The 13438-nt window shown below is 39.0% G+C and overlaps 1 protein-coding gene across 4 annotated transcripts in view; it reads right to left on the reverse strand.

Moving 5' to 3' along the window:
* SREK1 (splicing regulatory glutamic acid and lysine rich protein 1) overlaps positions 1–13158 on the reverse strand; it is a 44252-nt gene extending 31094 nt beyond the window's left edge. For 2 of the 4 annotated variants that reach the window (XM_005694618.3, XM_018065600.1), the window contains exons 1-2: positions 12837–13156; positions 2640–2773 (exon numbers count right to left, since the gene is read on the reverse strand). Coding sequence is in view for 2 of the 4 variants with exons in the window: in XM_013972727.2 (XP_013828181.1) it covers positions 2640–2773; positions 12837–12997 (295 nt within the window). In the remaining 2 variants the exon portion in view is untranslated. Of the gene's footprint in view, positions 1–2639; positions 2774–12836 lie in introns of all 4 variants that reach the window. The other 2 variants (XM_013972727.2, XM_005694615.3) reach the window with 2 other exon arrangements.

Here is a 13438-nt window from a genome sequence, read left to right on the forward strand (position 1 = left end):
CAGAGACAGGGCGTCCATCTTCTGCGGTTCAGACTCCGATCTCATTTCCCCAATGAAGGTTTCACTTGACGGCAGGTTTAGTGGCATGGCAAACAATGCCTAACTCAGGCAAGTGTAACAGGTCTGCCTTGGCCAGTCTAGTCATCTAATAATGCACAAATATCACATAGAGAAAACATACAAAACCAAATTAATAGTCAAAATCCATCTACCAGAAAATGTGGACATAAACTTATGACTGATGATTAGGTTGACACCCTATCTTTGACCTTATCTTTTTCTAAGTGTTAACATTTATAAAAAGAAATCTGAGATGCACGCAACAACAAAAAGAGGTCATATCTGGACGAGTATAATGAAAGTAAAACATTTTATTTTGAAGTGGCATGTTTTATTAACAATACCTAATGCTTAGTATGTATGGAACTATTACACATCCAACATTACTTAAACAGCTTAGGATCTTCTCACGATACTACTGTCTGAATTAAAAACAAACAAAAAAACAACAGCAAATTGAAAGAAACTGAAAAAAAATCTTACAACTTTTTTCTATGGTTCTTTCACTTCTTTCATAATGCTGTTTCTATAACATCAAGGAAAGAATACGATCAGTGAAGTAAAGAGAAGACTGCTTACAGCAAAGCAGTACATCTCCTCTTACAGAACTTACTCCACCGGAACTCCTTCCTTTGATTTACTTCAAATTCACTTCCCTATCTTTTTTAATACAATACATTATTACTTTGCTTGCAGTGCATAATCAGATCTTTTAGTAGCTCACTGTGACATTCTTCAGGTTCTATGAATTCATCTTTGTTGTACTAGTTCAATGAAAAATGTGTATCTGAATGTTTTTCCAATATCAACTTATAGGTTCGTGTTCTAAAATACAACTAGACTGGAATAAAAATATGAACTTTCATGTTCAAAAATAGCGAAATTTTGTCTCAAAATGTTAATACTAAAAATATTCAAGTCATTACAATAAATATGCAGTTAATTCTATCAAGTAAAACAGACAAAAAAAAGGAACCTCTATATGCCCATAATCTTGAACATTTATAACAAACAGTCACTTTTCAAATATTTGAAAAATCCTATGGGAATACAGCAAGGTTCCAGCAGAGCCACACTAACAAAATTCTTCCTTCCAGTTCAAATAATAAGCTAAAATCACATAAGATCTGTGCTGCTGGTGGCATAATTTTTTGATACACTTAATATTCCCATTAATAAACCTACTTATTTTTTTTCCATGCAGTTTACTTGGTATGAAATTGGTATGAACTTGGTATGCAAACTAAACCATTACCAGCTCTTTTCTCACCTTGTTCTCCAACTTTAGGGTCGTTGTACACTTACAGATTAGTAGATAAGAATAGATTTAAGCAAATAATAAAATTTCAGTTCTTTTTTATTCTCCCTACCCTACTCTAATCCCCAGGCATGGGAAAAACACTTTCAAATTTATCTGAAAAACTCCAGAAGGTCCTATTCTGGGACTTCAAAAATAACATCACTGTATCTGACTGTAATGTTTTTGACATCCCAGAACAGGCATTCTGAAGTATGCCAAAAAACTTGAAAGTGCAGCAAACTGTTTACTATATACTATTTTAATGTTAGCCTGATTTCTAAAAATGGTTTTAAAACATTACATATGAAAACTCATTAGACTGTTTCAGGTAAAAATTTTGTGTTGTAAAACAGTTACCACAAGCCACCAGTGAAAATATATTTTAAAGACATTTAAATTATAATAACCAATTATAAAATCCATGTATGTATGCTACAATCAGTGCTCTAAATAAAAGTTAATTACACACCAGAACTTTCAAATTCAGCACAGCCTATTATATGTTAGTGGCTCTGTAAACGTTAAGTTACTAAAAAACCTAAGCATTAATAATAATTAGCTCTTAAAGCAGGTTAAGTCATAAATTAATGAATTACTATAAGGCCTTTGGCCTTGTTACCCCTTCAAACAACTATTTCCTTGATGGATGCTTTGGAAAATTGTTTTCCATTGTTTTCCCTTAATTGCCATCACCACCCCCAACCCTAGCCCCACCCCACCAACCCACCAACAAAAGAAGTCAGTAAAATAAATTTCAGTTGCACAGCAAACAATTACAGTGAATAAGAAATAATGATTTCATTAAAAAAGTAAATTACCTTAAGAAGATACTGTAAACCTTAAAATATGAATATTTTTCTTTAACATAATCCACCTAACCCCCACTTAGCAAAATGTGTACAGTTTTTATTTATAAAATTTCATTAACATTGTATACACAAGGGCAAAGGATCACTTATTTACACATTTTAAATAATTTCCTCTACCAATTTAATTTCAGAAAGCTTGCTTTAAACTTGCAAATTAAATACAATAAAGCAAAGTAAACCAAAGAAGGGAAGCAATTAAAAAAATTTTAATGTCTAGCTATAATATCTCAAATATACATAATAAAGTAACCATTTTAATATATTTTATTATTAGGTAAAATCCTTTCCATCTCCAAATTTCATTCTTATACACACATACCATATCTACTTGCCAATTTCTAGGAAAGCCAGTGGTAGTAATGGACAGGACAGAGATTAAAATAACTTAAAAAATCATATGAGATACCAACCTTCTGCACAAGGAACAACTATCAGAGCTCTGTCAATAAAAACCGTGTTAGTGAGATGCTGGGCCACACCAACACTTGATGGATCACGAAACTTAACATAACATACTTTGGAAGAGAAAGCAAGAGGTGCGTTGCTGCAAGAGAAAAAGAAAAACAATTGGACTAATAAACATTAGGCTGGTTTTGTCATTTTCATTTACCGTTTCTTTTTTAGATCTTTACATAATCTTACATAATCAAGACAGGAATTTCTGCTGCTAAGGCATGAAATACCAGAACGTAGTCTTTTAGATCTTTACGTAATCAACACAGGAATTTTTGTTGCTAAGACATGAAATACCAGAACTTAGTCTTTTCATAGTGATTTGCTGCAAAGACTAAAGAGAAATCTAGACAGGCCTATAGCCCTGTTTGTTAAAAATCCGAAACTTAACACATTCTTAATTTCAGTGAAATGTGAAAATAGCTGACTTAACCCAAGGATGTTTAATTGGTGCATCCACATCAATCAGGAAAATCTCTTTCAGAAAAAAAAGCCCCAACTCTCAAGACTTCAAATTTTGTAACTACTTCCAATCCTCCTTAACATGATTCCTGACATTTAAAATCATTAAAAGCTTCACAAACATCTAAAAACAATCAGATAGCCTGGAATTAAAATTAAGTTCTTTTGCATATACTAGACTACTTCAGACTAGGCAGCACTGTGGTTTTCCAGACAAACAATTTTACAAACAAAATTTATATATCTTATAGGCAAAAGAGAATAGATTCTTACAAGTCCTACTAGATTTAATCTAGGCAAGACTACATTAAAAAGAAGCCAGACACAGCACAGATGAAAGCAATTTTTCCATAATATGAATCCATCATGTTAGAGTTCAAAATACACTATATCCTCATAAAGAATCACTTTCTCAACCTACCGATCCTGCTGCTGCTGCTAAGTCGCTTCAGTCATGTCCGACTCTGCGCGACCCCAGAGACAGCAGCCCACCAGGCTTCCCCGTCCCTGGGATTCTCTAGGCAAGAACACTGGAGTGGGTTGCCATTTCCTTCTCCAATGCATGAAAGTGAAAAGTGAAAGTGAAGTCGCTCAGTCGTGTCCGACTAGTAGCGACCCCATGGACTGCAGCCTACCAGGCTCCTCGGTCCATGTGATTTTCCAGGCAAAAGTACTGGAGAGGGGTGCCACTGCCTTCTCCGATAACTGTGTTCAATTAAAATCTGTAACTGTTTTTAGCAAGTGAAAAAAGGCACAACCTAGATATACAGCTAACGTTTAACATAAATGTACAATCCTTCAAAACATTCAATCTGTCACACTAAAAAAGTAAGATCATTTGAAAAATACCAAATATGACTTGGGCAATAACAGTAATTTACTTTAGTTGACAAAACAGGTCAAGGAAGTTGACTACAATCTAGACCTAGTAAAATGCAAGATGAGATTTAAAGTCTAATTATCTAATTCCAAATCTCATGTAACCTTAATCATTCAGTTAATCAAGAACTTTAAAGCCACTTTAATGTACTATCTAATTTGTAATTCCATAAATATCCATCACTTCTTAAAATTGAAAACTAAACATAGCAAAAAATCGACTTTGATAACAGCTAAATGTAGTTATGATATTAACCAAACACTAAGATAAAATATATCTGCATTTAGAACTTGAAACTATATGTTGATATATCATTATTAACATAACTTAATCAGGCTAATCAAAGCCGCGAAAATAAAAATAAAACTCTACCTCTTTTTCACCCAACTGAATTCAATTCTTTCCTGCGTAAAGCCATCCAATTTGAGCTCCAAGCCAGCCCTTTTCAGCCTCCCCCTACTCAACACATCAGTGAAGCACTGTATGGATCTGTCATGAGATAAACACATCTGCGGGCTTCCCTGGTGGTGCAGTGGTAAAAAGCCTGCCTGCCAAAGCAGGAGATATGGGATGCATCCCTGGGTTGGGAAGATACCTGGAGAAGGAAATGACAACCTACTCCAGTATTTTTGCCTGGGAAATCCCATGGGCAGAGGAACATGCTGGGCTATAGTCCATGAGGTCACAGAAGAGTCAAACGTGACTTAACGACTAAACCGCAACAACAAATACATCTGCATCCAGACTTAACTCACCTCTGTATTACCAAATCACCAATTCAGGCCTTCCTAAGAGCTCTAAACTCCCATTTCAAAGGGCCTGCTGGAATACTGCATGGTGATGGTCACAGGGCCCACCACTGAACTTATTCTTAAATTCATCATCTTCCTCTATACCAATCCAGCACTCTGTCCTAATTTCATATCTCAGTTAAGGATACTACCACATCACCTAAGTCAGAAATCTGGGAGTTACTAATGTGACCATCATTAGTACTGTTCACCAAATATTTCCAAATTTCCTTCTGGCTACATAATAAAATTCTATTTCTTTTTTTCCTTGAAGTTAGGTATAGCTGTGCAATTTGGTCAATTAAATATGGGCAGAACTGAAATGTATTCCTATTCAGGAGTTTTAAGGGTCACTGCTCCATTCTGTCCCTCTGCCACAGTGACCAACAACATCAACGAGATGGGTGGCTGATACATCAGCTTCATTACCAACCCCGTCAATTTAGTATAAGAAATAATCTGTTTTTATTAAACTACTGAGATTTATGGGTTGTTTCCATCCTTGATCCTTCTTCCTTCTTTTTCATCCAATTGATCTTTATATCCTATGAAAATGGCCTCCCAAATATTTGTCACATTAATTCTTAAAACTCAACATTTCAAAAACTATGATCATGGCTTCCAGTCCCATCACTTTCTGGCAAATACATGGGGACACAATGGAAACAGTGACAGACTATTTTCTTGGGCTCCAAAATCACTGTGGACAGTGACTGCAGCGATGAAATTAAAAGACACTTGCTTCCTGGAAGAAAAGCTATGACAAACCTAGACAGCATATCAAAAAGCAGAGACGTCACTTTGCCGACAAACATTCGTCTATTCAAAACTATGTTTTTTTCCAGTAGTCATGTATGGATGTGAGAGCTGGATCACAAAGAAGGTCGAGCGCCGAAGAATTGATGCTTTCGAACTGTGATGCTGGAGAAGATGCTTGAGAGTCCCCTGGACAGCAAGGAGATCAAACCAGTCAATCCTAAAGGAAATTAACTCTGAATATTCTTTGGAAGGACTGATGCTGAAGCTCCAATACTCTGGCCACCTGATGCGAAGAGCCGACTCTGGAAAAGACCCCAATGCTGGGAAAGACTGAGGGCAGGAGGCAAAGGGGGAAGACAGAGGGTGAGATGGTTGGACGGCATCACAGACTCAACAGACACGAATCTGAGCAAACTCCGGGAGTAGTCAAGGACAGGGAAGCCTGGTGTGCTGCAGTCCATGGGTCTGCAAACAGTCAAAATTCTTTCAATACTCTCATTATCAATGCCTTCATTCAAGTCCTTATCATTTCTCACTGGGATTACTAACCAATCACACTGCCTCTAATCTCAATTCTATTTAACAATCTTCCACAAAAGCTGTTAGAATAATCTTTCTAAACCCTAAATTTCTTCATGTCATGCTTAAATTTCATCAAAGACACCCTTCGTTTCTTGCCTCATCATTTTAAAAATGCAGGCATAAAAATACTTGCTGTCCCCAAGACACATTCTGCACCAACAGAGCTGCCTTTGTGCCTGCTGTTTCACTTGGCTATGATGTGCTCTCACTCCCCTTCCACTTTTCTTCAAGGCTCCAGTTTCAAAGTCTTCTGGAAAGTCATTTTAAAATATCAAAGTAACTAAGTACCCTCTTACATGTGCTACCAAGACATCCTATATATTTTCAGCAGTTCCCTTATGTGAAACCCCGAACAGACCTAGCAAGCTTTAAGACACAACTGATCAGTCACATGGCACAAGGGCCCATTTCACTGGCTAACCCCAAACCTATAATTTGGGAGGCCTGACCAAATGAACTTGAACAGTCACATTCTCTCTCTTGGGCTGGAAAGTTATTTAGAGTGTGGGTCTGGGCCAGCTGCCAGATGAGTGAGTACAGAACAGGTCTGCAGAGAAACTGAGCAGATACACAAAAACAACCAAGGTGACAATAAATCCTGACAGGAATAAGCAGACAGTTGCCCTGGATGCTGATACCTTTCTGGTTCCCATTCCCAGTTTCCATGAGGCCTAGTCTGTATTTTACTACTTAGGGAAATCATCTTTTTAACAATGTCTCTTCCTGAGCTAGATTAGTAACACCTTCTGTCCTTGGCAGCCACCCCCCCACCAAAAATCTATGATTATAAGGAGCTGTGAAGGCCCTAGCAATTGCAACAAGTATAATCTCTTTTAGCACTTGAAGAAACTAACAAGCTACCACTGAAACTGTATTTCCTAAATTGACAGATCCTTCTGTAAAAGAATGGAAACATAAATCATCACTGTTGTAAACTACAAACAATTCCAAATACGTCTACTTAAAACATATCATTTCATATTTAAAACACCCCCAGGAATAAGAAATGTGGGACTGGTTAATAAACCATATGCTATGGACATTTAAGAAGCCCAAAACCTGGTTAAAAGATGCCAGTCTGTTCTGAACAGCATTAACGTAAAAGAATGGATCCTAGTGCTAAAAGCAATTTTCTTCACCATCTCCAATTACCTTCCTTGCTGCTGCTAAGTCACTTCAGTCATCTCCAACTCTGTGCAACCCCATAGACGGCAGCCCACCAGGCTCCGCCGCCCCTGGGATTCTCCAGGCAAGAACACTGGAGTGGTTTGCCATTTCCTTCTCCAATGCATGAAAGTGAAGAGTGAAAGTGAAGTCGAGTAAAATCAACACAGTATCTACTTTATAAAAAAGTAAGTGAAAGTGAGGTCGCTCAGTCGTGTCTGACTCTTCGTGACCCCATGGACTGGAGCCTACCAGGCTCCTCCATCCATGGGATTTTCCAGGCAAGAGTACTGGAGTGGGATGCCATCGCAGAAATGTAAACATACAAGCTTTTCAGGAGAAGTAGTAACACTACTTTATTTTGAATATTATAAGCTAAAAAGATACAGCGTGTGTACATGCTCAATCATTTGAGTCATGTCTGACTCTGTGACCCTATGGACCACAGCTCACCAGCCTCCTCTGTCCATGGGATTCTCCAGGCAAGAATACTGGAGTGGGTTGCCATGCACTCCTCCGCGGATCTTCCCAACCCCAGGGAACGAACCTAAGTCTTCTGTGTCACCTGCATTGCAGGCAGATTCTTTACCCAATGAGCCACCTGGGAAGCCAAAAATGATACAGTGGCAAGCCTAAATACAGATATCTCAGCAAACAACTTTGTATTCATATTTATAAACAAATATATTTCCAAACGGAGAAGGCAATGGCAACCCACTCCAGAACTCTTGCCTGAAAAACCCCATGGACGGAGGAGCCTGGTAGGCTGCAGTCCATGGGGTCACGCGAAGAGTCAGACACAGCTGAGTGACTTCACTTTCATGCACTGTAGAAGGAAATGGCAACCCACTCCAGTGTTCTTGCCTGGAGAATCCCAGGGACGGCGGAGCCTGGTGGGCTGCCGTCTATGGGGTCGCACAGAGTCGGACACGACTGAAGCGACTTAGCAGCAGCAGCAGCAGCAGATTTCCAAATCTTATATTTAGATCTTTCTCTCTAGTATATCCTATGCTACTAAATAAGGTTTACTTTTTTTAAAATTAAATATGATTATCATTTCAAATGTAATCCTGAACTACAGTTTTAATTTTTAAAAGGTCTAAACATATTTCTCTAAAGAAAGTAACAGTACTCAAATATAGCAGATTTTATACTGACCTCATTTGTTAAATCACCTTTTGTTTTTTTAAATAAAAACCTTCTACAATTATTTTTCAAAAAAAAAAATCAGAATTTTTCACTGAGAGTTTAATGCAAAAATCACAGAACCAACTTTTTGAGCATCAGTTAAATTTATTGGCCCCTAACTGGTTATCTGGACTTCCCAGGTGGCACTGTGGTAAAAAATCTGCTTGCCAATGCAGGAGCCGCAGGAGACTCAGGTTCAATCCCTGGGTCAAGAATAGCCCCTGGAATAGGAAACGGCAACACACTCCAGTATTCTTGCCTGGAAAATTTCATGGCCAGAGGTGGGGTAACAGTCCATGGGATGGCAAAGATTCAGACACGACTAAGCATGCACACACATAACTGGTTATTTAATTTTTCACTAAACATGGTGATAGCACTGTACAATCTTTAAAAAAAAACTCTATGTGTTAACACTATGATTTTCCAACACTTTATTATATTTCTAGACGTCCTCTGAGAATCTATCAAAAAAGATATAATGCAAAGCATGGATAAAGTATGTAGTTTTATGTATGAAAATATTAACTGATACATAATTTCTCAACAGGTCTCCAGTGATACTCTGGATGGCACAATTCTCCTTTCTATAAGATTTCCTTATGATTTACTGACATCCACTAAATGCCAGGGGCCCTCCAATCACTGTGGACAATCAAAAATACACATTTTCAAATACTTCTAGCTAAAACCCAATGACAGAATTTCAAACACACACATACACACTTGAGACTTTATATATTATTACAATAAATAAAACACAGCAATATGAAAAATGCTTACTATGGGCTGAGTAAAAAAGTTGACAGCAACAGTATATATATATTCTTTTGACTACACTAGATTAAGATAAAGGATTCCCCGATAGCTCAGTTGGTAAAGAATCCGCCTGCAATGCAAGAGACCCTGGTTCAATTCCTGGGTCAGGAAGATCTGCTGGAGAAGGGATAGGCTACCCACTCCAGTCTTCTTGGCCTTCCCTGGTGGCTCAGCTGGTAAAGAATCCACCTGCAATGTGGGAAACCTGGGTTCGATCCCTGGGTTGTGAAGATCCCCTGGCAAAGAGAAAGGCTACCCACTCCAGTATTCTGGCCTGGAGAATTCCATGGACTGGGACTCACATAGTCCATGGGGTCACAAAGAGTCAGACAAGACTGAGCGACTTTCACTCAACTCATTCATATTAAGATAAATGCATATAAAAGGGACTGAAGGGAAACACATGGAAATGGAGAAAGGCTTTGATAGGGCCCTAGGGTCACTGGCAGTGTTCCATTGTCTCTACTTTTCATAATGTGACTATACAGGTTATACTTTTAGCTATTTGATAGCTTTTACCTTATCAGTGCTTTTGAAGACCAGAGAAGTAAAGAAAACCCGCAAGCCAAAAAAAATCAACATGGGTTGATGATAGAAATGAGGCTAGGTTACCCTATAGGTATTATGCACTTGAGGGGGCATAGGAGAACTTCTGGGGCGCAGAGAATCCTCTCCATGTGCTGGATGCGTTCACTTTGTGAAAATTCATCAAGCTGTATACCCTGACCCATGCACTTTTCTACACATTATACCTCTATAAAAAGCTTACTGAAAAAAAGACAAAAATTTCTTAGCATTGTAAATAGGTTTTTAAGATGTATGAGATTCATTTGTACTAAACACTACTAAATTGCACTAAAATTAAAAGTCTGGATATTTGTCATCTAGCAGCACAAATAAGAATTTTTAATATTTACAATGAATGTCTACTCCAATTCTTATATGTTTAAATAGAAATTGAATTATGGCCTCATGCCAAAAAAAGAAAATTTAATTTAAAATCTGAATTTTCGTATTAGCAATTGCATCCTTAAAATGTAAATGAGAAACTATTCTCACATTCTATTAAAGAAATATAGTTCCAAATTTAAAACAAATCAATTTCTACTCAGCTTTCAAAGATTAATCATAAAATACCGTTTCCACGATACTGAAAAAAGAATTCTGTCTTCAAAACACCTACTACTATTGCATATTTATACATTTCAGCCCAAATTTGCAAACAGAATGTAAGGACTAGCTTATAACAACTTAACTACAGAGCAAACAGAAAACACACCACTAGGAAAGCATGTTAATACTTGTGAAAAACAGGAATAGGAACTGCAAATACAGAATAACTGGTCAAAGATTTTGCCTGGCCTAGATGTATTACACTTATGCTACAATTTTGCAAAATGCATTACAGCTGGTGACACAGTAACTCTGTTTCAATGCACTGTTTAAGTAACCAGCTTTTTTATTCTTTTACACTTTAAACTCCAAGCAACTAACACCTGATTTCAAAAAATAGCCCATTTTACTAAATGGCAGATAACTGGCAGCATATTGCCACCCAAACGCATTTTTCAACCATGTGAGTGGTGTTATGTTCACAATGAAGAATATTCTGTGATGTATTTCTTCTGCCCATAAGACACATTATCACAACCTTGAAAGCAAGGTTAGCTTACAAAGGTTTATCTACAAAATATTTTACTATTTGATTCCAATTTGTTCAGAATACAGCAACCCTCCAAACAGTTCTCAATTATTCAGAAATGTTCTAAGTGTTGAAATGAAGAGAAAGCTTAAAGCACTTTCAAAAGTTATATAAGATAGCCAAAGCTATATATGTGATGACGAGTCAATAAAGATGTATGTGCACCCACTTATGAACTATTTTTGGCAAAACTGTATTACTGAATCTATTCATGTGGAAACAATTTATATAGCCAAGATGAATCACTTTACAACACAAATTACAAGACAAAGTATCAATATCATGAAAAGCTTTTAAAAAGATGATTGTGGAAAAAGAGCGGTGTGAGGGGGCAGAGGGGGAGTAGTCCTAGATTAAAGAAAATAATCAAACGTACTGAGTGATCTCTTGATTATCTCTAAATCAGAAAAAGAAAATGGAGAAAAAGCGTCAGACTAATTGAAAAAATTTAGATGTTATATATTGTCAATATCAAATTTCTTGGATACATTAACAGTACTGTGGTAAAGTAGGTCATATACATAAGAGATTCTCATTTACTTGTTGAGGAATGAATAGTGAAGGGATGAGGGTGGGTGTGTGCCTGTATGTATGTAAAAGTGGGTAGTGGGAGACAGAAATCTGTGGCTAACTATAAATACAGATGAAGGGAACATGGGAGTTATTCTTTCAGCATTTCTGTATGCATGAAATACTTTGAAACAAAAATGAGAAGAAAAACTTAAGTAAAATTTAAAAATCCAAACACCAACTTTTATCACTATCTATGCAGTAGCAATGCGGTATAGTTAGAGAAAACTAAAGGAAAATAGATTTACATGCATCACTATGAAATACCCCCAAAAAATCAAAAACAATTTTTTAATAAGAGAAATCTTAGGCAACTACTATCCCTTTCTTCAAAAGATTTTGACAAAATGAACAAAACACTGAGAAATTTTCATATTCTGGACACTAGTTTTTAAAAGTTTATGCCTGTAAGAAAATAAACAACCCTGAAACCTCTTACGAATTTTGTGAGCTGATACTACCGTGCAAGGGAAATCTTACGTCAAAGTACACTACCTGGGAAGTGTCTGAGAAGAGTGAATGCCGTCCCAAATCTGGACTTCTGTAAGTATACAGCAGGAATAATCCTGCACAGATTACTGTATTTTCTGAAAGGTTTAGGGCAGTGTGACCTTCTAGGAGGAAATTTTAATCCGACGCCAAAAGGGTGAACAGACATGAATCTTTTAACAACACGGATGGGCTCGGTTAGATTAACCTCTGAAGATGCTATATTTGTGAACACAGGCCTAGGAACAACTATAACCCTAATTCTATTTGCCATCAGCCGCAGGCTTCCCTGTCAGCAACAACGGCCCGACACTGAGGCCCTAAGAATCGGACAGTTTCTCAGGCGCAGTCTCCGCGCTTTTCCATTGCAAAAACCCCATCAGGCGCTCGCCATGAGGACTATTCCGGGCCCACCTGCGGCCATCTTAAGTTAGGGAAAAAAACGGGGGAGGCCCGGCACTGAATTCGAGGACTCGGCGACGACCACTGGCCGGGAGGCACGAAAAGGCAACCCCTCTACATCCTTTGTAAGGATTCTGTGCAAAGATTAACCTCCGAAAGTCGACTAACAAGGAAAACAGAAGCCGGGGGCTGGGGCCGCGGTGCCCCAATCAAACATGGGCACCAAGGGAAACCCGGTGGTCACGTGACGGGGCAGCGCGCCCCCGTCCGCGCTCTCCCCCTCGCCTGGGTTCCCGAGGTCTCGCTCGGGCCCGCGCCCCTCCCCCAGTCGAGCTCGAGGACTTACTCGGGCGGGTAAAGCCGCAGCTCCTCGATTTCTCCTAGGAAGGAAAAAAGCGTCCGCATCTGCTCGCTCGTCACCGCAGAGGACAGATTTGTCACCTGAATCACCGCCGTAGGGGTGAGGCCGAAGCCTAAGCCCAAGCCGAAGCTGCCAGCGCTGTTCATCCTGATCCGCGCTGCCGCTGCCTCCCTCCCCAACGTCTACAACGCGTCAGCGACGGAGCCGGGAAAGCGGAGATCGCGCGGCCGCGAGCGCGCTCCCGCTGGCGAATTCACGGCCACGGGCAGGTCTAGCCGCCCATTTCACAACTCCCCTGCTCTCCGGGCTGCGCGCGCCAGCCGGAAGCGTCGCCCTGGCAACCCGGCGGATCTCGCGAGGCTGCTGCCTGAGGCTTCCGGTTGTGTAAGGCTGTTGGTCCTGCTGCATTTCTCCCCGCCAAGATTTTGATTGAGGGTTTCCCCGGTTACGACTCCATCAAATTCTTGTGCCCCTGTAAACACAAGAGAGCCACCTCTTTCCAGTCTTTATAGTAGCTAAGACTGGGAAGTCAAGAGGCCTGCTGGTGCAAACCTGTTAAGAAGGGATGACTCTCGAGCATCGCAGTT

Source organism: Capra hircus, chromosome 20, assembly GCF_001704415.2.
Source record: "Capra hircus breed San Clemente chromosome 20, ASM170441v1, whole genome shotgun sequence".
NCBI classification, from domain to species: domain Eukaryota; kingdom Metazoa; phylum Chordata; class Mammalia; order Artiodactyla; family Bovidae; genus Capra; species Capra hircus.